This window comes from Castor canadensis, chromosome 3, assembly GCF_047511655.1.
Source record: "Castor canadensis chromosome 3, mCasCan1.hap1v2, whole genome shotgun sequence".
Classification (NCBI taxonomy): domain Eukaryota; kingdom Metazoa; phylum Chordata; class Mammalia; order Rodentia; family Castoridae; genus Castor; species Castor canadensis.
In genome coordinates, this window is record NC_133388.1 from 17,530,716 (window position 1) to 17,556,103 (window position 25,388).

Sequence of the window (25,388 nt, forward strand, 5' to 3'; positions counted from 1 at the left end):
GCTCATAGGAGGTGTTCTGGACGTCTCACTTTGCTGCTGTGCCCATCAGACCAGAGGGAACCTCTCTTTTTTCCAACCCTGAGTAGAAATCAAGGCCCATACAGTGAACGTGAGAACTCACTTCATAGACAGTACTGTAACCTGCCTTTGACACCTCTGCTGAGTTCCGTCCTCCTGGCCGAAGCTCTTGTTCTCTTGCTCCATGAGTTCTCCCTTGGCTCAACTCTGAATTCCTCTCTGATGGTGCTGTGGCTTTCCATCTGTCTCCCAGTACATCCACGTCCCTCTGGAGGTGACTGTGTCACATTACTGTGGACCTCACATCTCAGAGCAAAGCTTGGGGTCTGGTTTTGCTTGAGGTCTCCCACCCACTTTTATTGACCACACCTTGTCTGTGTCTTACCCACATCTGTTCCTTCGCCATGTGACTTGGCTCTACCTCTAGGGCATCCCTAGAAGCTGAGGTCTCTGCCTGATCCTGCAGCCTACTTTTAGTGAGGCCATCCTAGCACTCTTTGAGATTATGTCACTGTCCTGTCCCTTCCCAGTGCCAGGACCTGTGCCTGCTACACTCTTCTTGCAGGCACCATGGGAGCAGCTCTTGTGAGTCCATGCTCACTGCTGTCTTCTCAGAGTGGCCTGCCTAGTTTCCCTCTCCCCAGCACCCACATCTTTATTCCACCTGTCTTCCTTTTCTTGCGCATGCATCCCCTTCAGATAGACCATCTGACTTATGCTGAGGTGTATGCCTCAGGGCCTGGCACATAGAAGGTGCTGGATGAACACAGCCTATGTGCTGGAGGCCTGCTTCTGTCGCTTCTCTCCTCTCTCCACTTGGCTTAAGTCCCTTAAGCTGGACTCCATAACTGTTTAACCACATGGTGTCATGGGAAAAAAGACCAAGTGTCAGTGGTCAAGGTCAAAGTCAAGAGCCAGTCCTTCCCAGTACCAGCTGTGTGTCTCCCGTAAGCCAGAGTTGTTCTGCCGAGAGCCACTCTGTCTTACAGCTGAGACCTGCTAAACCTGTTTATAGGTTTACTGATGAGTATGTTCTGTAGGAAGCCATGTGAAAACCAAGGGCTCACATCTCCATTTGTAAAACGAGGGACGGTGGGTGTCGGATGGCACAGACCAGCTCTGGCTTCTCAGTATTCCTTTCTCAGCAGGTAGGCCTGTCACTGTGCCGTGCACGCAAAAAGACTAGGTTTGTCGGACAGGAAGCCAGGGTGTTAGCAAAATCATTTCTGAGACGAACCACAGAGCAGTCGTGCTGGAAGAGAGCATTGCTTTTTTTCCAAGGTTTGAATACAAGTGCATGGTGGTTTCCAAAATTGTCAATTGCTGATCTCACCTGAGCTGGCTTGAAAGGAAGGGAAGGGAAGAACCATCTATGTATGTGCAGAGGCCCACCTCAGAAAGAGCCAAGGCTTACTCAGAAGCACACAGCCGGAGGTCCTGTAGGTAAACCATACGTTGCACATGTGTGTGGATGATTGGTCACTGGTCCCAAGCTGAATGACTGACCACCACCACTGTTCTGCCCTGATTTTTTTTTTTTTTTTCAGTACTGGAGTTTGAATTCAGGACCTTCACCCTTGCTAGGCAGGTGCTCTACCACTTGAGCCACTCCACCAGCCCATGCCCTGGTATTTCTTACATTCTAAATGCCAAGCAAGATTCTGGAGCTTGTGGTGGGGCTGTGACCCTGTGCAAGGGTCTGTCTGTGAATATAGCTGGAACCTTTGAGAACTGCCCAGTTCCCAGGGGCTTCATTAGTTACTGCCCAGCGGTCTGGCCTTGGTCTTAAGTTTTCTCCTCACTGTGGCTACAGAGATTTTGGCAGCAGGCAAGCACTTTGAGAGGTCGGAGCATTCTGTGCACACAGACTGTTGTGCATGCCTTTCCTCCAGCCAAGTGCAGCACCCTCTGAGGAAGCCAGAGGCCCAGTTTTTGACCAGAATGCTCTTATATCCTTCCTCATCTCAGCTGGCTGCCCCTCAGCCTGAGGCTTACAGGACAAGGGCAGCCCAAGCCTGTCCCACAGTGTTCCTTGCCCAAATGCTCATGTATGCTTCATCCTGGACAGACAGGCTGCCTCTGCTCAGTCTGTATTGAGGCAGGTTGGGGAGGAAGAAGAGTCCCTAATGACGGCCCTCCCAGGACGAAAGGTGGCATGAGAGCATGCTTCACAGAGTGCAGAGGGGAGATGAGGCCTGCCTGGGCTGCTCAGGTCAGACGGTAGGGCCTCTTGGAGAAGGGCCCTACTGTTTGTGTTTGGGCAGGGCTTTGAAGAACTCTGAGCAGAGAAGGTGACTGTGTTAGTCAGCTTTGGACTCTATAACTAGTACATGAGATGATGAACTTATAAAGAGAAAAGGTTTATTTTGGCTCACAGTTTTAGAGGTTCTAGCACGTGATCGGTTCTCCCCGATGCTTTGGGCCTCACCTCAGGGCCAGGAAGCAGAAAAAGATAAAGAGAAGGGGCCAGTGTCTCACAGTCCCCTTCAAGACCACGCCCCCAGTGACTTAAAGACCTCCCACTAGGCATCACCTCCCAACAGCTCCACTCTGGGGACCAAGCCTTTGGGACCTTCCAGATCCAGGTTGGCATGGAGAGGAAGCCGTCCTGGGTGGAAGTACTTAGAGTGGTAGCAGCATGCTTGGGGGCCCCCTGGATGCAGCAGCCCGGGCAGGGGAGGATGGCTTCTGGGATAGTCAGGGTGTAGGCTTCAGAGCCGAGCTTCAAAGACTCTGGAGGTATTTGTTTGTTCCCCTCTCAGGGCACCCTCCAGGTGCCTTTCCCATGGAAACCTCCCCTCACGCAGCCCACCGCACAGCCCTGTGTCTGTCTGGCTGGGAGCACTGAGGGCTCAGACTCTGGGCTCTGCTGCATGGATGACTCTTTCCAAACCCTAGAGGGCCCTCCCTCCTGCTCTGCCCTACCCAGAGCCCTGTTGGCTGCAGCCAAAGTCTACATTGGGGCAGCGAGCCAGTTTGTGATCTTTTTCTGGTCCTCTCTTGTGTTTGTATTTTATCTCTGTAATATTGTTGTGGTTGTTTTTTGGTTTTTTTGGGGGGAGTGGGGGGTCATACTGGGGTTTGAACTCAGGGCCTCATGCTTGCTAGGCAGGTGCTCTACCACTGGAGCCACCCCACCAGCCCTATTTTTTTGTGTTGGGTATTTTGAGATAGGGACTCATGAACTATTTGCATGGGGCTGGCTTCAAACTACAATCTTCCTGATCTGATCTCTGCATCTTGAGTAGCTAGGATTATAGGCATGAGCCATTAGGGCCTGGCTTTTTTTTTTTGTTTTTTGTTAATCAAAACCTTAGGTCCTTTGAATAAGAAGGATAGAAATAAATTTTAAAAAACTCAACACCTCATCTCGTGGGCATTTTGATCGTGCTGGTATTTCCCTTGAGAACATCCCCAGATGCTGCTGCAAATGACTTGCAGCGTCCAGCCTGCTGCTTGGCCTCTGTGGTGCTTGAAAAATGAGTCCCAAGACCCCCAGGCCCACCATAGTGCTGGGGTGGCCATCCTGCAGCTGGTCACCTCCTAGGAATCCACAGAGCTTGGTTCCCAGCACACACTGGTGAGTGCAGCCAGCCCTGGGCCTGCCTGGATACCGGGCTTTGTTTAGTAAACTTCCCGGTGGTGGTGGTGGTGGCCTGGGCTCAGAGCGCACACTCCAACATTGCTGCCTGCAGTGGCCTCACCATGGCTTCCCGCAGGACTGCGTCCCCTGTCCGAGGCCATCCCAGTCGGAGGAGGGAAGAGATGTTGTTTGTCAAAGGTCTTTATAGTCATTGGGGACTTTGGGCCTGGCGTTTTCTGCCTGGTGGTGGGAGGGACCCTTGCTCTGACCTTCTCCTGCTGTCTCACCTCTTTCCTGGCAAATTGGGAATCCGAGCTTCAATCTTGTGATGGATTCTTCTGTGTTCTTGGTTTTTGGATGCTGGGAAGCAAATCTCCTCTCAGCCTCGGTGACCTTGGTAGGCTGGTGGGGAGGGGAATCACTTCAGGTGTTCTGAGAGCTAACAGACTGTTCTACACAGCCTGGAGACAGCCATCTTCTGTCACTCATGGTGGTGCACGGGGAGCACTGGGGGTGGGAGATAATACAGGAGATGGAGGAGACTCAGAGAAGAGGGGGCTGCTGGTCAGGGTACAGTATTTCACACAGATGTGTGGCTCCATGCCTGTCAAACTGTACAATTAATAAACGTTTACTGAATGACTAAACAAGTAGGGGATTGCCTTGTTACATTTATGCCAGGTGGGGGCTGCATGTGATAATTTTCTGGGAGTAAGAAACTGGGAGATGGTGTCACAGGGGTTTACTTAACCCCACCCCACCAAGAATGTGAGCCATTGTGTAGAAGGGCCTGGCTCCTACCCTGTGGACGGTTGGGGTCCTGTATGCTCGCCTATAAGGAACTCTGTCTGCACTGCCCTGACAGTGCCTGTGAAGGTGATCTTGAGTGTTTAGTTAAACATCGTCCTTGTGGTAAGCAGAGCCCCCAGAGGACCACAGAGGGGTAAGTCTAGGGATGGGCTCCTTCATCTGGGAGAAATGGAGTCATGTTCAAACTGCTGTTTGCAAGTGGCTGAGGCAGCCCCATAACCATGGTTGTGAATGACTGGTTTTTAAGTAGAAAGTCAGGGGAGCTGAGGTAGCATCCAGCCCAGCATGTAAGTTAGGGAGAGCACAGTATGTAGAATTACCAAGAAAAAAACTGTACTGTCTTCCAGTGGGAGGAAAAAAAGAAACTGTTCTTTTTGTTTCTCTCCCAAGTGCTTGCTGGTAACACATCACTCAGTCAGCAAATGCAGGGTTTGGGTGGGGTGGTAGAGAGATAGGAGGTGGTAGGTGACAGCAAATCCAGGTACAGGTCTTAGTTCTGTAACAGTTAACGTTCTTGTTTGTAAGACGGAGTTTATAAGGTCATCCTTTGGGATTGCCCTGGGGTTAAACCTGTGGAGGTGAAGTACAGTAGGGGTGGCTATTGAGGGGAGGGCAGTTGATCTGTGCCAGACCTCCCAGGTGTGAGGGTCTCCCCCCCAGCCTGGCTGAAAAGTAGGTCCTCAGCCTCTGTGGTTGTGGAGGGCTGAGCTAGCATGACACGAATCAGGATCACTGCTTTTCTCTGCAACCCTCCCCAACTCCCATCCCCCCCACCCCAGTCTGTCAGGTGATCACCGTGTACTTTTCCACCTCAGTCATCATTTACAGATGACAGAAACCAGGAAGTGTGTTGTGAACATTCAGGTGCCTATATCTTGGAGAACCAAAGAGTAGGTAGAGCCAAAGGCACCTGGGAGACCATGGACCATCATGGAAGATAGGTTTTGTTTAGTGTGCTTGTGTTCACTGATTGACAGTCTACAGAGTGCTGTGTTCAGGACTGTGCTAAACAGCAAGTGTCTGATTGATCTTTACTTTGATCAGCTTGTCTGCCATGTCTGCTGGGGGGCTCCTGAGGGAGGCAGCAAGTTACTAAGGCCTATCTTAGATTCAACCAGTGATTCAGGCTGTCTGGGATCCCCCTGGGTTCCCTCACACTCAACATCACACAGAGTAGGTAGTGGAGGAAAGTATCTGATGTTTCTTCCCAGGGTTGGCTTGTGACTCAATGTGACATAGAAATCCATCTCACTCTGAAAAAGAGCTCCAGTAAACTAACCAAAAAGCAGTTATACTTAGAGAAATACCACTCACTCTGAGCTCTGGGCCTTTGTACATGCTGTCCCTATATCTGGAAGCCTGTCCCTTTTTCTTAATTTAGGAGCCTCAGTTCAGCATCATTTCTTTAGGAAGCTTTTCCTGATTCTTACTGTAAACTAGAAGTCCTTATTCTAGGTTCCCATAGCGTCCATCAGCTTTTTGAAATTGCTGGTCTGCTTGTTTATGTCTATGCTGGTCAATACTCAGAGGACTTGTTGGTGGTCACTTGTTCTCCCAACATACAGTAGGTGCTTGTCCTTGGCTTGCTGACTGTGTCACCAAGCCCACAGGGACCCAGTAGAGTCTTGTGGTATGTTTTGAAACTATTTCAAAACCTGTAGTCTAGTGGATTAATGAAGACAGCAAGTCTTGCTGCTGAAATCCTGAGAGAAATTAGGCCTCAGCTGCTTATGAGAAACCAGAACTGACAGTCTGTACTTGTCAGATGCTCCTATGAGCAGGGCACAGGTGGATTGTTCCTACCCCGTTCATCACCAGTGAGTTCATTCTCATTTTTCCTATAAAACCTTTTCTAAACTTGCCCTCCTCTACCCTCAACACACACACATTGCAAAGCTCAGCACACAGGAATCCGTGCTTTTCTAACAGCTCTCTGGGTCACATCCAGCCTTTTCTTGATGGTTGATGAGTGCAGGGCTCAGAGGAGGGAGGAGAGCCCTTTGTTCTGTCCTGAGCAGCCTCGGAGTGTGGGTTCAAGCCCTCAGTGTGTGCAGAGTTCTAGAATCTTTGCTGTCAGAACACTGGTTGTGTTGTTGCTGCTAGCAGTGGGGCTTCCTGTACCCATTCCCATTTTTATTTATTTATTTTTAATTGACGGATAATTGCACATCCGTAGGAGCTACAGTGTGGTGTGTTGGTGCATGTGTACATTGTGTATTGATCAACTCAGGATACTTGTGCTCTCCATCATCTCAGAAACTGCTCATGTCAGTGTGATGAGCTGTTCTGAATATATAGTGCGGAACTGTTGGCTATAGTCATTGTCTATGCAGCACAGACTCTGTCCCCATGAGTCCACGGCTCCTCTGTGTTTTAGTTTGCTTTTCTGATCTGCTGTGGACTGGGACAGTGGATTACCAGAGTAGTATGAATTGTCTTAGACAGTGATGTAATTACGTCATTTGGGTCTTTGCCGTGAGTAGAGTACATAAAGATTTTCTGGCTTTTCCTCTAAGTGCTTTCTTCCAGTGTCTCAGGTCAGGTGGTTGTAGGACCCAAGTAAGCAGCCTGTGAAAAGGGGCAATTGGCCAGCAATATGCAAGGTGATGGAGGGAAAGGAGGCAGGCTGGTGATGGGGCTGGTGATGGGTCAGCCATTTTGAGGCTGGGTTGATGCCAGTGGTCATTCCCTTGCCCCATTTCTAAAACCAAAACGAAGTGGTTTTGGACCATTGATAGAGAAGCGAGTCATTGTGGTGATGTGTGGTCTATGGATTAGAGCCTGTTGGGCCACACATTAAAAAGAAAAATATAAAACTTGGAGAACTTTTCCATTTCACATACTGACGAGTTTCCGTACCTACCAGCAGAGACACATTGAATCATAGTACATTGACCCACGCCACCAGCCTCATCCTCTGGTGTGTCCTTGAGAGCAGTGAGGTGGCCTGGACCCTGCAGCCTAGAACCTCTCTGCTCCCACCCACCTTCCAGCTGGGAAGGACACAAGCTGGGTGAACTCCCACTCCTGGTGCTGACACTGGACAATATGCCCATGTTGGGAGAAGCCCTGCTCAGCTGTGTCTGCTGAGGACTGAGGAGGTCAGGTGCTATTCCCAGGGACCGTGACACAGTATGAGTATGCAGTGTCTTTCAAGAAAACGGTGGTAGTTTGGCATGCCCTTTCATCCCTGGTACAACAGAATGTGTTTTTTAAAAAAACGAAAAAACTTTTTTAACATGAAAGAAAATCTCACCCATCACCTAGGCTTGCTGCCTCCGTTTTATAGACATGGAAACTGAGGTTGTCGGGACACATCATTCGTAGATGACCAAGGTCTAGAGCCCAGGTGTTTGGATGCTGTTCAGGTGATTGAGGTGTTCCGTCTCATGTATAATCAAATACACAATTTAAAATGGTGAATTGGGGTTTTGGCCTATCTGACCAAGGTGAGAGAGTCATAAGAACAGTGTTGGTCAAGGGCAGGAAAGTGGGACTTCTCATGTATCTTAGATGATTAAAGCCCATCTGCAAGGGAGTTTGGCAACATGAAAAGCGTAGAAGATAAACTATCCCCCCCAGCCCTCCCCCAAGGAAGTAAATAAGGATATAAGGATGTGCAGGAAGAATCAGCCACCAAGGGGCTCTTTGTAGCACCCTTTAGATTAAAATATTGTGACCTTTGTGCAGAGAAAGTATACAGCCATCAAAATGATGTGGATATGCTGTCTGTGGTTTTGCTTCAGAATATTCCAGCCAAATATTCACAGTGTTAACAGCGTGAAGTTGGGTATTGGGGCTCACTGTCCTCCAATGTCTGTGTGAAATGCCACATAATGAAGGGTGAAGCTGTGTAGTTGGCTTAGTCTCCCCTGTGGGTACAGTGCTGTCCTTTCTTGCGTTGCTTACCATACATGCTAAAAACTATTACTGATCGTGAGGTCAGTTATCATGGGGAAATAGGAGGAGTTTGAATAGAAAAAGGCCTTCAAATAGTTATGCATGGAATTCTCATTTGGTGAAAAATAAACTCATTGCAGAAAACAGCTGGAGTGGGTACACAGGGTGGCTGGGAGGTGGTTTTTTGTTTTTTGTTTTGTTTTAGTTTACTTGATTTTTTTTTTCCTTTACAGCATATGACTGGGGAATTTCACAAGTAGTTGAGCTTAATGAAATGTTGCTCTTTTGGTGCAGGGAAGAGCATGGAGGAGATTAAGAAGGTGCTGCTGCTGGTGCTGGGCTGTGCTGTCCAGGTAGGGCTCGGGCAGGGGTGGAGGGACCTGCCCTAAGCTAGCCTGAGTTTGGCTTGGTTGGGATAGTTGTGCTCTTAGGTCAGGTAGGAGTGAAGCTGCCTGCAATCCAGGACCTTGTGCAGAGAAGCCTGGTGGGGGCTCCTCAGGTCAGGGTACCCTTAGCAAATTGTCTCCATTTCAGGAACATCTAGAGAAAGGACCTGCAAGCTGCAGTCTATGGGGCACCTTTGACTGACTGCCTGTGTGTAAATGAAGTTTTATTGGGAACTCAGTCATGCTTTTGCCTTCACATACTGTCTCTGGCTATTCTATACTGTGGTAATAGAGTTGAGTAGTTTGTGACAGGGGCTAAAAGGTGGCAAAGTCTAAAGTTGCTACCATCTAGACAGACTTGGTGGCACATGTCTGTAATCACAGCACTCGACGCTAAGACATGAGGATTGGGAGTTCAAGGTCAGCCTTGAACTACATAATGAGAACTTGTCTCAAAAACCAAGGTCTGGAGATGTATAGCTCAGTGGTATAGCACTTGCCTAGCATGTGCAAGGCCCTAGGTTCAATTCCCAGCACCACACACACATACAAAAGTTACCATCTGACCCTTTGTGGGTGGAGTGTGCCTCACATTCCTTAAGCGGGGCATTCTCCGTCTTCACTTGTGAAGAGCTGGTGTGAAACACAGGTTTCTGTGTCCGTTCCCCCCACCCCCCAGTGTTTTCCATCCAGGAGGGGCTTAAGGATGGGCTTTTGAAAACAAGCTCCTGTAGGTGGTCAGCACAGCTTTCTGAGGAGCCTCAGTCCAAGGGCTAGTCACAGACAAGGCAGTCTTGGTTACAGAGAAGACCAGGCTGGGTGGGCATTTGGGGCTGAAACGCTGTGGCTGTGGCTGTGGCCAGGGCGTCAGGCTTGCCCTCCCTTGCAAAATGCTTCCATTAAACATGTGAAACATCTTCACAGTGTGAGAGGAAGGAGGAGTTCATTGAGAGAATCAAACAGCTGGACATCGAGACCCAGGCTGGCATCGTGGCGCACATCCAGGAGGTAGGCATGGGGGCTTGGCCAGGGGTGCTCTCCTGGGGCAGGAAGGAGGCAGTGTCCCCATCGTGGAAAAGTCAGGCTACATCACCCGCAACCGATTTTGCTAATTTGAAGCTTCAGACACTAAAGACAAATTGATTCTGTTTGGAAAAGTGGCCATCATCTAAAATAAAATCAGGGTAAAAAGAAAAATTAAAAAAAAAAAAGTCAACACCTCAATCAAGTCTTCTGCCTCCCTTCTTCTTGCCTTTTATGGTCTCAAAACTATTTTTAAGAGCTGTCAAATGGTTTAGGCTCAGAATTTGATTTACAGACCTTGAAAATGTATTCTGGCAAATGTCACCCTGCTCTGCATGGTTGATCTTTATAGAGATATTCCTGCTGCTGTCAGAGACATTCAGGGAAACAAGCTGCCACCCTGTGGGACCTCAAAGTTAGTGAGTCCTGGCTAGGCCACCTCAGGGACTTTTACCCCAGCCTAGACGCAGGCCCTCAGGGTGAGTTCAGGAGGGTCACTTAAGGGTCATCACCATGGAGAAGGACAAGCAGACCTTTCCAGTCCCTATTCTTGACAATGGCAGGGATCGTATCAACTGGAAATACAGTTTCCTGTGGGTGGCAAGCACCCACCTGAAGATGGACTGTTGTCTTGGGTCAGGTGTCTCGTTAGGGTTAGCATTCTGTCCTCTCCCACAGAGGAGATAAATCACGAACAGGACGAGAGCACAGAGGAGGTGGTGTATAATTGGCAGACGAAGCTGTTTACACAGTTCTCATGCGGGCTCTCAGTGACATGACCAGAGCACTGCAGGTTAGGGAGTTCTGAATCAGGATTTGAAGCAGGAGACGGATGTGGCTTATCGAGGACGGCAGGGGGTCCAGCAAAGCTGGCGTCTGGGAGAATAGTCAATATTTCAGTAAATATTTTCAGCTATTACTAGCTACCTGTTAGCCTATGAGCTATTCTGCCTTTTAATTTCCTTGTATGTGTGTGTTTTGAAAATGTATCTGTCTGGCGACCAGGTCCTTGAGATTTGCCAGCTTTTTGCCACTCCATGTCTTTCCTGCTCAGACAGCAGGATATTAAAAACAAACAAAGCATTCGGCCAGGAGAGTCCTGTGTGGTTATCAGATTCAGTGGCTGGCACTGGTGTTGGCGTCAGGATTCGTTGGGTACTTTTTAAAGGGTCAAGGTACCCAGGACCCACTAGGGACCCACTTGTCAGAATTGGGAGGAGGAATGTGATCCTTTAATTAAAAGCTCCCTGGGTGACCATTTGCTGTTGGCATTGAGTCCCACAGTGGCCTTGACACTGAGGATTTTCCCCAGCCCTGGTATGGACAGGCCCAGAACCCAGCCTCCAGATCCCGACTCCCTGTGTGAGGGGGTGAGTTCTAATTCAGAGATCAGCTGTGTCCAGACCTGCCCTTTCTAAGGTGGGAGAGAGGAAAAGAGTGATGTCTTGATATACCTTTGATTTTTGCTTTTGGTGTTTTGGTTTTTTTTTTTTTTTTTTAAAAGCCATTCTCTACCTCCATTTGCTGCTCTGAATAATGTAAAATTTTTCTGGGGTACCTCCCTAGTTGAGTACCCCGAGTTTCCTTGTTTTGTACTCCCTTTTGAGCCCTGATCATTATGTAATTTCTCCTCTAAAACTGAGAGACTGGGAACGTGCCAGCTTTTGGCTCCCTGCTCAGGGAAACCAGGTAGTCTTGCATGGACTGTGGGAATGAGATATAGGCTTACCTCGAAGTTGCCTTAGGTTTTCATTAGTTCCCCCAAACTAACCCAAGGTTGCCGTGTATCCAGCTTTCTGACATTTGTGCTCTATTTGCACTAGACTTTTTTTGGGGGGGCGGGAAGGGCACACTCTACTACTTGAGCCATACCACCAGCCCCGCTGAAGATGATGATGATTATTTTTTTTTTCGATACTGGAGTTTCAACTCCAGGCTTCATGCTTGTGAGGCAAGCACTTTACCCTTTGAGTCATGCCTCCAGTCCGTTATTAAGAATTGAGTCCAGCTCCTCATCTCCTACCTGGGCGCTTACCTTGTTATTTGATGGAGCTCCAGGACAGCTATCTTGTTATCGCAGGGCTCTGTAGGAGAATTATCATAAGAAGCCCTTTCAGGTATTAAAAAAGACTTTTGAAAGCAGAAGCAGCTTGTATTGGTGGAGCTCCACTGAAGTTTGCCTAAAGGTGTCCTTCTGCTTGCTCGGGACATTTGCCAGTGAGGGATTAGGAATGTCAGTGTCTGGGGAATGAGGTGAGGTGGGTTGTGGTCTCTACTTGGGGCCAGCCATGCCAGCCTCTGCAGTGGTGGATTGTGTTGTGCCCACAGGTGACCCACAATCAGGAGAACGTGTTCGACCTGCAGTGGCTGGAGCTGCCGGATGTGGCCCCAGAGGAGCTGGAGGCCCTGTCTAGGAGCATGGTGCTCCACCTCCGCAGGCTCATCGATGAGAGGGATGAGTGCACTGAGGTGTGCCTGGGGCCAGCGCCACTGCTGATGGGATGTGTTTGGGAACAGGGCTGCTCTCCTTCGTCTCCTCTCTCTCCATCTTTGGCTTGGGTGCCTCCCTGTCCTGCTGGTCAGGGTCTGGTGAGGTGGAACATGGATGCTTCCTGTGGCCATGACCCTGCAGTGAATGGTCACTGGAGGGACACTCTCAGGTCAGAAGTTGACCAGGGTACAGAGCTTGGGGTCCCTCCATAATTCATGCACTCATTTTTGTCCTGCTAAATATTTCACCTTTTTAGTCAGGGGGTACCTGGGGTTTGAACTCAGGGCCTCACATTTGTCAGGCAGGTGCTCTACCGCTTATACTTCAAGCCCTCACTTTTTGAAAACACACAATATCCTTCTCCTGCCTTCTTCCTGGTTCTCAGTCTCAGCTGAACTCTTCTCCTGTCTCTGGGTGTTTTTTTTTTCACTCAGTCTGAGTCTGGGTGTTATGCTGGGTTGAGGGATATACTAGTGAGCCCACTCATTCCCTTCTGTCTACTCTCTGCCCGGTGCAGCTGATCGTGGACCTGACACAGGAACGTGACTACCTCCAGGCACAGCACCCGCCCAGCCCCGCCAAGTCCTCCAGCGTTGACTCCACACCCAGCCCCACCAGCAGCCTGTCCAGTGAGGACAAGCAGCACCTGGCAGTGGAGCTGGCCGACACCAAGGCCAGGCTGCGGCGCGTCAGGCAGGAGCTGTGAGTCCCCTGGATGCTTTTTTTCTACTTCTATGTGGTGTGTGAACAAGAATGTTTCTAGTGTGTGGTTTATTGCTTGTGTGATATGCAAACGGGAGAGCTCTGATGGGGTGTGGAGCTGGGGGTGGGGTGCTCCAAGCTGACTCTGGCTGATGACCAGTCACTGTCCTTCTGTGGGCCTACACAGACAGGGAGGGCTTCTTCCCTGTCTGCAGGCTCCTGCCAGCCCTAACCTTACAGATTGTCTGTGGAAGTAGACTGCTGTCTCTTTGCAGGCCCAGTATGGAGCTGGGATGACCACACACAGGTGTTTTCTTGGCTGGAGGGAGGATGCACCTTACCCGATCCGGGTAGCTGCCTGCCTACCTCCCCATCTTCAGTCGCACGCACCTAATTATAGCATCCTATAACTGTGGCTGGGGTCTTTTACCTGTCTCAAACACTTAAAGGGAAACCCAGGCGGTGGGGGGACATTGTTGGAGAGCAGGTGTTAGAAAATAAAAGAATTATAAATAGGGAACATTTTTGCAGGCCCCGTAGGCATATCCCTTCTCCACCCCTGAAAGCCCAGGTCTCCTCCTTTCTCTGCTGTGGCTTTGGGAAATGGTAGCATGTTCTCAGAGCCTGCCAAGGAAGCAGCCCACATACATCCATTATTCTTCTAATCACCCCTGCAGGGAGGAGAAGACAGAGCAGCTGGTGGACACCAGGCACGAGGTGGATCAGCTGGTGCTGGAGCTGCAGAAAGTCAAACAGGAGGTGAGCCTGACCTGGGCTTGTGTGTCCAGGATCCTAATAACTGGGCCTAGAAAGTCAGGAACGCAACCAGCAAAGCCTCTCCAGAGCCAGTCATCCCGAGAATTCTTGTGGGAGTGACCATGTTTCTTAGCAAGAGCATGTGGAGACCCTGCAGAGTGGCATGCACACAAAGTCCCTTGGCTACCAGGAGCTGGCTTTTCCTGGGATGTCCTGGAGACACCATGAGTCAGGGACTTGACCCTTTCTTCCCTCCCCAGAGGGATGTCTAAACTGGGATCCCCTTCGCCCACCTTGCAGAACATGCAGCTGGCGGCTGATGCCCGGTCAGCCCGTGCCTATCGAGATGAGCTGGACTCCCTGAGGGAGAAGGCAAACCGTGTGGAGAGGCTGGAGATGGAGCTCGTCCGTTGCAAGGAGAAGCTACATGACGTGGACTTCTACAAGGCTCGTATGGAGGTGGGTGGCCGCCCCTCGAGGTAGGGAGAGGCGTTCCTGGGCCCACGTTTTTTTTTTTTTTTTTTTTTTAAAAAGACTTTGCAGTTTCTATCTAATTTGCTAGAATTCCTTTCCATCTATAAAGTAGGAGGAAGAATCTACTCTTTTAAAGATTTCAGAGGTGAAATCTCTGTGCAGTAGTTGGTAGGCCAGGTTCCTTAGTGCAGTTCAGTCAGCAGGAGCTACACCAAGTCTTATGTTTTGAGACAGGGTCTCACTGTGTTGGCCAGGCTGGTTTTGAACCCCTATCTCCTATCTGAGCATCCCAAGTGCTGGGACCACAGGTGCTCACCACCGTGCCCTGTGTTTTAAATCCTGTGGAGGTTATGGGTGAATGCATGTGAGGGGGTCAAGGCTAAACTGAGACCCAGGTGCAGGGTTGGTCTCTGATTCTCTGAGTGCTTGCTCCAAAGGCCTGCTGTCCACAGTGGCTTCCTAGATGCTGTTTTCCGAGGATTTGAGAGTTTTGCCTTTGCTGCTCAGCCTAGGGCTATGGAAATGGGCTGGTTGCCTGTGTGAACTCAGTGTGCTCAGTGTGTGAGCTGGGAGAGATCAGAGGGTTAGTGTGTGTGGATGGGACTTGCTTGATGGACGAAATAGTTCCAATGTCTCTACTTAGCAGCCTGGTGGTTTCTGAGGCAGCCGAATACAATCTGGGAGTCAGGTATTGTTCCTGCCCTGGACATGTGGCATGTGTCAGCAAGCAGGGTCACTTCATGCTCTCATGCAGTTTGCCATCCTTGGGGCCCCTGGAGAAAACTGTGGCCAGGCCCTCAGGAGTGTCCCATGAGGAATGTAAGTGTCTTGGTGACTCACTTTGCCCCCTGCTGAGAAAGTGCCCTGGACAGTGGGCACAGTGACCTGGGCCTGGGCAAAGGGCTGGGTGGGGAGCCTCCCTTTGTCTTGGATATAGCCTGCAGCTCTGTGAGTGCTAAGAGGCATAAAATACCGACATGGAAGGTTCCAGGACATGGGTGACAGACTGGGCTTTACCACTTGCTGAAAATACCATGGTTGGGAAGCTCTGTCATGTACGTGCTTCTCATACTGCTGTCTCGGCAGTTTCTCCTGTGCATTGGGGACCCTGTGTAGCCCCCAGACGGAGTCAGGAATGCAGTGTGACACTCATGACTCGTTCCAGTTCTCTTCTGCGATGGCTCTTACTTATCTTAGCATCCTTGTCCACCCCTACCCCACACCTGTGCTGCTTGGCTACACTCCCTGCAGCAGGGAGCTTCTGGACCTTCAGGGATTTTGTGGGGAGACCCTTTCCCATTTTCTCAAATTTCCTGTTTCTTTGTAGTCATAGTGGTATTTTTTCTTACTTATTAACAATTTTGATAATGAAGAGTTACCACAAAGTGAGGAATGTTGTAGGTTTTATACACATTCTATCAATCACAAGAGAGATAGTATATGTTTGCATGAGACTTTTTTTTTTTTTTTCCAGACAGGCAGTGATGTGTGAGTTTATAGCCAGAGCTGACTGATAAGTTGGGCCTGTTTGAAGGAGTCCAGGCCATTGGAGAGAGGAAAGTCATCCTCTTCTCTGCCGATGGGCTCAGGTGAAGGACAGTGGCTCCTAGACAATGACTCTGGGTTGGAGAACTTCCAGCAGCCTCACAAGCTGTCTCGTACCCTTGCAGGATGCTTAGAACAATTCCGAATTCCCTCCCTGCTTGGCCCCTCCCAGAACTGAAGCCTTTTCTTTTAAGAGCTGTAACTGCAACTTTGCTCCATGGGGGAGATGGGGGTTCCCTGCCTTCCCAGAGCTCTGTATGCAACAAGAGGCAGGTGTGCAGCCCATGGCCAAGACAGTGAGTAAGTGCTGTGCAGCTTCTGTGGAGGAGAACAGCTCCCAGACTAGGAGCAGGGGCACAGGCTATCCTGGGGAGCCTCATTGAAAGTGAGACATGAGACAGTGGGGAGGAGTTAGCCAGGCTGGAAGCCCCCAGCAGGGATGGAAAGGCCTGGAAGTCTGAGAAAGCACTGAGCAAGACGACACCAGATAAGGTCAGAGTCACTTGGTCCTGGTGTGTCTGGGGTGGACCATGTGAAACAAGGCTGGAGGGGGCCATAGGGTTTCAAGTGTGCCGGGTGTGTGAAGGGCACCATCCTCACCCAGTCTTAACCAGGGGGATGGTGGCGTGTCTCTCACAAGCTCCCTTGGGCTGCATGTGCCCAGGTTGCCTGGCAAGGGAGCCTTGCATACCACCCCTGCTTTCCGAGTCCCACTGGAGTAGGCTCCTGGGAACAGGAGTTTGGTTTGTGTTCACGGTTCCTCTCAGCATCCAAAGTAGTCCCCTGGCCCCTGGGAGGGGTTGAATGAATGACCCTTTCTGGGGTTCATTCTGCACAATGCTGCGTTCATTGCATTTGCAGAGCCAGTGGCCACTGTGGGGTTGTGGGGCCCCTAGCTTCTCAGACTCTGCAGAGGCCAAGTTCAGGAGCTCAGGCCTGCTCCTCTGGCCTGCCGCCAACCTGGCCACTAAAGTGTGTGTTGGAGTTAACCTCAGAAAGCTCAGGACAGGTGGCTTTGCTGTGAGACCCAGGTGCCGTCTGGGCCCACAGAGGTTGAGGTGCATCTTCCCTCCAGATGAGGTCCTGGGCAGTCAGTACCTCTTAGTGCTGAGTAGACTTTCGTGTCAAGGGCCTGGTGCTACCTTAACACAGACATGTCTTTGGTGCGTTCATGTTTGTGTTTCAAAAATGTCCAATTTATATGAAAATTGAAATGTTTTTAAAGAGTATAATAATACACATTTCAAGGGATTTACCAGGAATTCTTTAAGAATAATTTCTAAGCAACTAAAATACACAGCACCATGCAGAAATGTGACTATGAGTCAGCCCCCCCCCCCTTTTTTTTTTTTTTTTTGGCAGTACTGGGTTTTGAACTTAGGGCCTTGTACTTTCCAGGTAAGTGCTCTACCACTTGAGCCACATCCCCAGCTCTTGAAGTGTGACTTTGAATTAAGGCTGACTTACAGGCATTTAACCTTAGAGAAGATTTAGGTATTGAAATGTGACATCCAGAAAACAGAAATGAAATGGGTAGAGGGATAGACAGATGGATAGCTGAGTGACATAGCAAATAAATACAGCAAAATGTCAGTTGTGGAAGGTAGGTGGTGTGTGCACACGTGTATATGATACAATTATTTTGACTTTTCAGCATGTTTTGTGTTTTTCATAATAAAGTATGGGTGGTAGAAGGTTCTGATATACAAAAAAGGATGGGGACATTAACCACTTTAAATAAGCTCATACAGTGTAATTATGAGGCGTTTAGAAATATCGGTCAGTTTAGAGCTGTGAAGCACCTTCTTGGTGTCTTAGCTCTTCATTTCTCCAGATGTGGTCAGAACTGCTGAGGGTGTCTGTTTAACATGCCTTTTCCTGTCCCCCAGACCAGAGCAAGTGGGCCCTGGAAATCTGGGTTCTGCAGTTTCTCTCCTGGCAATCCTTCCACACACCCAGGCTGGAGAGGATCTCAGTTGAGAGTAGGTAAACCAGGGTGCTTTTCTCTGTGGCTCTTTGCTGCAAGCTTCCCTCTTCAATGGGTGGGACTTGCAGAGCCCAGAGCTTGTCTTGCCAAAGGCTGGGTGTAGACCTTGAACCCTGAGGACTCATTTAACAGTAGACACAGAGTTTGGCACACACACCCTGCACTTGGGAACCATAGCATAAGTCAGAAACCCCACTGCTCTGCAATTCAGAGTCTTACAGTAGATGGAAAGGCTGGGGAGAAACATGGGGTTTTGTCTTCTTGGGATTGGAGCTTGCAATTTTAGGCATGACTGACAGGTCAGCAGAACCAGGAGCCTGGTAATGGCTCTTGTGTCAGCTCTCCACATGTGTGACACTCGGGGGAGGACAGGTGGACTGGGCATGCTCTCTGAGAGCCTGCCCAGTCTGTTCCTTAGAAACACACCAGAGAAAGAGAGGGAGAGAGAGAGGGGGAGAGAGAGAGCGCTATGTGGGAGGAGAAGATAAAGGGTTCAGGTCTGGGGCAAGGGCAAGGTTAATCTTGGTTAGAAAAACATGGAACAAAAATTTGTATGATGTGTATTTAAACTCCTGGCATCTTTTTTGTGGCTCTTGGTCTGGTTCGCACAGGGTTGAACTTACTTAAAGAGGAGCAGTGTAGGCATCCTGAGGGAGGGGAGGAAGTGTGGGGCAGGTGCCCAGCTGGCCCTTGACTTCCCTTTGCAAACAGTAGTCCTGTTTAGAGCCTGCTTCTTGCAATAGGGTCATAGTCAGGGCTGTGTGGGAGGAGGCAGAGGCAGAGACATTTCCTGGAAGGTTCTTTTTCCCTGTATTTTATGATCAGCTAAAAATTTCTACCCAAGGCAAAGAGCAAATGCACAGATGCTGTGTGTGGCCCAAGCAGCATGGCGTGGATTGACAGCTTTCTAGGCAGTGCTGGCTTCCAGCTAAACAGCCTGAGAGGCAGAGACCCAGCTGGGCACAGTTCTAGCTGTGACACTACCTTGCTGGGTATTGGGCAAGTCTAAATCTTGTCTACAAAGAGGGGTGTGGTCTGGGCATCTCTGAGACCCACATGCCCTGGCTTCCTGGGCACAGGCACTTCTACAATGAATTTGTTCTAGGTAGCTCCTCTCTGCAGGGAACCCCAGAGTGGGGATAAGCCCCCTCAGAGCAGATCCTGTGGTGAGGAGGCAGCCAGAGGGATGGGTGGGGTCATTGGCAAGGCCTAGCACTTATGAGCTGAGTTTATGATCAGTCCCAAGTGTCTTAATGTGTCCTACCTACTCCCAATCCAAGGCCACACCTCTAAGATGTCAGTCGTGGGGCCCAGGATCAGGAAGGGGTTGGAGAATGCTATGGGTTTGGTCTGCCCTGCCCATCTGGGCCTGAGAGATGGGGCCTAGCCCTGCCCCCCTTCCTCCAGGCCTGCCCTGACCCCCGACTGATTCACTCGCCCACAGCTGGGGTTCTCTCCACTCTCCTAGGTGTCTCAGGAATCTGTGTTGATTTGAGTTCAGGGTCGTAATCTTTAGGCTGGGTTTCTTTTCTGCTCTCCAGGCCTCTGTCCCTCTGGATAGCCATAGAATCTCAGAGTTCGCATGTCCAAATTCATCACCTTTCTCTCTGTGCCTGCCCAGATTTTCTCTGGGCTGCAGTCACTGTCCACATACTTGGTGTTTCAGCCAGAGCATAGGTCAGCCTCTACCTGTTGCTGTCCTGTAGCTGGAAGACAGCCTTTCCAGCCTCCCAGAATGCCTGCTTGGGTTACTCCAGTATCTGTACACAGGATACGCTTCCCAAATCTAATCTGGCTGTACCGTCCCTCTGTCCTGCTGCCATGGTGCCTTCCCAGTGGCTCACCAGGCTTCTCTGCAGTGTTCTACAGACAAGTCCACACTCACTCTTTGTCTGGCTCTCATCGGTTGCCCAGCAGACAGGCCCTTGGGCTCCCCCAGGGCCCCTGCAGTTTTGCACAGGTGAGTTCTGAGCTGCCCACTTCTCCTGTCCTCACTCACTCTTCCAGATCACCTCAGACTCAGGAGTCATAGTTTAGGGCCAGAGTTGGTCTAGGTAGGTGAACTCTGCAGGCCGTATCTCCAGCCTCCTGCTTCACATTTCCTTAAGAAATCCCCTGAACTTCAGGTAGTGCTTCACCATGTAGTTTCCTGTTTGTCTTCCAATCAGACTCGTAGCTCTGGGAAGACACAGTCTGCATTACTGCCCAGCACAGAAGCCAGCAAACTGCAGTGCACAGACTAAAATCCAGCCCACCATCAGCTTTTATGAATAAGGTTTTATTGGAACATAGCTTTGCCCATTTGTTGCCTCTGGCTGCTCTTGTGCTGCCCCTGCAGGATAGACTGGTTGTGATAGAGACTTGGGACCTGCAGGGCTGGAAATGTTACTGTCTGGTCCTTTGCAAACCTGTAGCTCTGACCCAGAGCCAGAGCAGTGACAGGCTTTTAAATGAGCAGTAGAAGTGACTTTGTATTTATGGAGCCAGGAACTGTTAAGGTCTACTTTCATCATTGCATGTAAAAGCCTCCTGGTGGTTCCACAACGTGTGGCAGCCATGATTAGTTCTCCTTTTCTCAGATGAGAAAACTGAAGATTAATTAATAACTTGCCCAGCGTTGCAGTTGCTAAGCAGGTGGACTGGGATCGGAATGCAGCTGGCGGCCTCCAGGCCTTGACCAGCTGCCAGCCAATGGGCCAGAGCCTCAGCCACCACAAGGAGGAGGAAAGAAAGGGGCTCAGAGAGAAGGGATGTGGAGGTGCTTGGGAAAAGGGGCAGGCTGCCACTGCAGTCCTGAGGAGGAGCCTCCTGCAGTTCACATCAGAACTAAGGGCTCATGTTATAATCAGGCAATGTTACAATCTAGGGACCCTACTAAAATTACTTTGAACACGGGCGATCTTCTGTTCCAACTTGGGACTTCTGCATCTCTTTCTTCTGACCAGTTCTCATGAGATTCAGCATACTGAAGAGTTGAGCAGAACAAACTTAATTTGTGGTTTAAGGTCCGGGTCCCCCACTCTCCTTATAGCAGGCCACTTTTAAAGGGGCAGATCTCAAGATCTCCTGGGGAGTGAGGGCCAGTCAGTGGTCAGGGGAGCTGATGGGTGGGAGTTCAGCAAAGCTGATCTCTACTGAGCAGGAGGTCCACTGCCCTGAGTGAGACTGGCTCTCCCTCCTCCTCAGTCCCCCGCCAGCTCTCTGTTACTGTGGACACCAGGGAACCATGTGTATTGTGAGTCTTTGAGCTCAGTGGGAGGGAACTGTTTGTTGCTTTGACTCCACGTCCCTCTGTATCCTCCCGGGTGTGTGGTGCTCAAGGGGTGTCAGGAGGCCCTCCTAGAAACTTTTTTCTTGTTGTCTTGCTGTATTTCGTTTTTGCGTGCTGGGGATCAATCCCAGGGCTTTGTGCATGCTGAGCGCACACTCTACCAACCAAGCTGTGCCCCTAGCCCTTGGAAACGAATTTTTGCCTGTTAACTTAGGGGATGTTCCATGGATGCATTCTGGATTGACCTATGTCCTGCAGGGATGTGGCTTGACTATAATCCACCAGGTGCTATGCATGGAGCATTTCACACACACATCCAATATCTCCCTATTTTCACACCTACCTTAGGAGGTAGGAATTCAGATTACAAGGTCCTGAGGCTCAAATCCAGGGCAGGCTGGGAGTCAGCTCATTTGCCCCGTGCCTGACCACTGCTTCAAGCCACAGTGACACGTTAGAAGTGGACTCTCAGGCCACTTGGGAACAAATTCTCAGGCCCACCCTGTGGCTCCATAAATATGGCCCAGCTGTCAGCTGGTGTGGGTTGGGCCCTTAAGTGGCCTCCTGGTTCAGCTGGGGCAGGGCTATGGGGGAGCATGCTGGCCTTGGCTGTGGGGTCAGCCTTCTCAGCCCCACACACCAGCCCCCTGGGAGCCTAGGCACACCAGTTTGCAGGGGTCCAGGCACAGTGTCTTTTAGCTTTGGTCTCTAGCTTCTGAGATGGTGAATGTGCAGATAGGTGGGGATATTTTGTCGTCTAACATAGCACAGGTCGAAGCCTCCAGAAAATCAAGGTATGTTTGACTGGTAGTTAGAAAACATCCCGTTGTTCTGCTCCTGCACCCTGATCCCTGTCTACCAGAAACATTCCAGTCCTTCAAGGCCTGCCTTACATGTCACCTCCAGTTCCCCCTGGTTGTATGATTCAGCCAGCAGGCATCATTGAATACTTACACGAGTCTCATGGGAGCAGCTGTACAATAGTCCTGCCTCGAGGAGTTCCTGGTCTGGGGGAGGAGGACAGGCTAGCCACTGTCGTCTCGGATCAGTCCCAAGGAACAGTAGGTGCTCCGATGCCAGTGAGTAGGACAAAGTGGATTCCCAAGCACTTCTCGGGGGGCAACTCAGGCTAGATGTTGAAAGCCAAGTAGGAGTTGGCCATGAGGATAAAGGGGCAACCTGTGCTGTGGTTGCTCAGGACCTCAGAGTAGTGATGCTGGGGAGCACCATTGGGTAGACCCTGCTGGAACATGATGAGAACAGGGTGGGCAGCGACCACACAGGAAAGACTGGATCTTTTTCCTGCTTGAAACCCTCATTGCGCTCTGGCTGTCATTACCAGACTCAGCCTTTTTAACCCTTGAGGATGGTTCCTCCAGCAGCTCAGGGGAGTGGAGGAAATGCAGGATCTTAGCCCTGTGGCCTAAGTGCAAACCCTTAGCAGGTTTGTGACCTGGGCTCATTCCTCATCGGTATAGAGGGACCGGCCTGCTTCCCTCTTAGGGCTGCTGTGAGGCAGAGAGGACAGAAGGTGGAACCAGGGCCTTAATGAGGCAGCCTTCCCAGATGCCAGGCTTTGGTCAAACCTGTGTCTACTGACTGGGAATGGGGTACTTCCCATTCCTCCACCAGGAACCTTGGATTCTGGCCCATGTAGGGAATGAAGTACATGCAGAAGCTCCAGCCTGCCCCTTTCTGCAGTCTGTGAGTGGGACAGACCTAAGGAAGCCCTCCCCACCAAGAGGAGTGCACATCCCCAAAGTACGCTGTACAAGCTGTGAAGAGGCCCAAGGGCAAAATGCAGGCCCCAGGGTGTCCAGTCGTGCTGGACAGGGCTTGGGACAAGAGAAACCAAGGGAGCCAACAGAGCCACTGTGCACTGGGCCAGCAGGAGCCCAGTGGACCCTCGCGTACACCTGTCTGTAGGGTTCACATTTGTTCGAGTTGCCAGGCTGCCAGTTAACTGTCGCAAAGACTCCCCATTTCCAGGAAACTGCCGGGCACTTTTGTGTGGCCAGGAGTACGTGTGTGAAATACTCAAACAGCAACTGTGTGTTGAATGCAAGCTCTCTCAACGGTCTTTTTCTTTTTCCTGATCAGTGGGTTGACTGTTGAATGAGAGGCGCAAACCTGGGGAACCCCTCCCCGTAGACACAGTCCACCCCCTTTTAAGGAAATTTGGACCAGAGAAGTCCTGAGTTGGTCGGTAGAGTCCACTTGTCCATCCAGTGAGGTTGCAGATGTCAAAGTCTTAGCACCACCCTGGCCTGTGTGAGATCTTGAGATAGGGTCACCCTCTCAAAGTTAAGTATGTGTGTGTTTCTTGTGGTACTGGGAGCAAGCCCAGGCCTTGTGCATTCTAGGCAAGCACTCTGTCACTGAGCTACTCTTACTAATTTTTTTCTTGTTGTTGCAGTACTGGGGATTGAACTCAGGGCATCCACTTGAACCATGCCTCCAGCATGGAGGCATGCAAGTAGGGCTTCTTGCTTTTCCCTGGCCTGGCCACAGAACTCCATCCTCCTATCTCTGCCTCCCAAATTAACTGGGATTTTAGGTATGCACCACCATAGCAGGTCTCCATTAAATATTTTCTTGATTCATATATTTTTCTCTTAGTAGAGAAAGATCATTTGTCCTTGCGTCTTGTCAAGAGGCTGGGTTGATAAGAGTGGAGACAAAGCTTCCTGCGGCGGGCTTGTCCCTAGGTTGATTGTTTGGGTCCTGTGGCCCTGGGAACTTCCTTACGAGTCCTGGGTCTGTGATGCAGTGCCCAGATCTGATGGTTCTTCTGTGTGCTTTGCTCACCAGGAGCTGAGAGAAGACAGCATCATCTTAATTGAAACCAAAGCCATGCTGGAGGAGCAGCTGACTGCTGCCCGGGCCCGTGGCGATAAGGTCCATGAACTGGAGAAAGAGAACTTGCAGCTGAAGTCCAAGCTCCATGACCTGGAACTGGTATTGCGAGCCATGTGGTACCCTGTGGAGAACAGATGGGGCGGTGTCTGCCTTAGGCCAGACCCTTCTGATGTTTCAGCTACTGTGTTTCCAGCAGCTTGTTGACTGAAAAGTAGCTTGCTGAGCTCGGCGGGCTCACAACAGCTAGGGTCTGTCTGGGCTGCTTTTCTGCAAGGGTGAATACAGGTGTGTGTCTTTTGCAAAAAGGGTGCTTGCTGGCATTTCTAGCGTTGAGCACTGGCATGCCAGTGCATTCACTGCTTCCAAGCCTGCTCTGGAGCAACCAGGTTGCCCATCACCATGTGCCTACTTCAAAGCTTCAGACAGCATTCAGGTAGAGGCCTCAGGATTGTCTTCTTAACCTAGGTAGCCAGGCCAAGTGTGGTGGCTGTTGCTGGTGGCTGTTGTACATAGGACCCTACGTGCAGCATTTCTGTGCAGCTCTCTGTCTGGAAGTGAACAGGTGCTTGCTGTCCTTCATCTGCAGTGGATAATGGCAGATGCCTGGGGTTGAGGGCCTGGCCAAGGCTTGTCCTCACTCCTTCCTTCTTTCTGTCCCAGGACCGGGACACGGATAAGAAGCGAATTGAGGAGCTGCTAGAAGAAAATATGGTCTTGGAGCTAGCACAGAAACAGAGCATGAACGAGTCAGCCCACCTGGGCTGGGAGCTGGAGCAGTTGTCCAAGAATGCTGACTTGTCAGACGGTAGGTGGCGCCCAATGCCTGTGGCTGCTCCTGAGACAGGGAGCTGAGCCCTTAGCGCTCAATCTTCCTGGCAGCTCATCCGTTCACCCTTCGTAAATATGATTTTCTTCAGGGGCCATTTGGAACTGTTTCATTACCATTCTCCCCAAGGAAAACATGGAGGGGTCTGGCAGCCCTGATGTCAGGACTTGAAATATAAATTAAGTGTTGCCAGGTTTCTGGGTTTCCCATATGGAGCTTCCAGATCACAGCACGCTGGTACCCTGAGGACATCTTAGGCCTGTCAGTAGAAGGTTGAGAGCAGGAGTGTCCCTTGTGGTTCCTAATCCCTGCTATAAATGTACCACTGGCATTATTTCCTCTATTCATTTGCATAATTGAGCAGGATGGATGCAGCCTGTTCTCTGTCTCCCGGGTGGGGATGCTAAGTGGCTTCTGGTCCCCAGTTGGAGGTTCTTGGCTGCTTTGCTTCCCTCCTGGGCTGGTGCTGCTGTCCTCTGCTGGCACCCTGAGGCAAGGCGAGGTGGCAGTCAGTCATGGGAAGGGTGGGGGCCCCAATCAGCACTGGAGCAGGAAGCTTCATCATTGTGCAAACAATAAGCAAGTTCCTGTGTTTGAAAATAGCCACATTCACTGTTCCCTTGCACCTGATATTATGAGTTAATATTTACTTAGCACTTTACAGAGCGTGGTAAGGCTTTTGCCTTATTTTGGGAAAGGCTTTTTAAAATTTTGATAAATGTCCCCAAGAATACTGCTAAGGTCATTGAAAGCAGTT

At 50.3% G+C, this 25,388-nt stretch overlaps 1 protein-coding gene across 4 annotated transcripts in view; it reads left to right on the top strand.

The window, feature by feature from the left end:
* The window catches only part of Ccdc88c (coiled-coil domain containing 88C), a 120,536-nt gene that overhangs the window by 53,059 nt on the left and 42,089 nt on the right, over window positions 1–25,388 (top strand). For 3 of the 4 annotated variants that reach the window (XR_012446059.1, XM_074067310.1, XM_074067311.1), the window contains exons 5-12: window positions 8,606–8,664; window positions 9,622–9,705; window positions 12,049–12,189; window positions 12,729–12,913; window positions 13,591–13,672; window positions 13,970–14,128; window positions 23,758–23,904; window positions 24,466–24,610. Coding sequence is in view for 3 of the 4 variants with exons in the window: in XM_074067310.1 (XP_073923411.1) it covers window positions 8,606–8,664; window positions 9,622–9,705; window positions 12,049–12,189; window positions 12,729–12,913; window positions 13,591–13,672; window positions 13,970–14,128; window positions 23,758–23,904; window positions 24,466–24,610 (1,002 nt within the window). In the remaining variant the exon portion in view is untranslated. The other variant, XM_074067312.1, reaches the window with a different exon arrangement.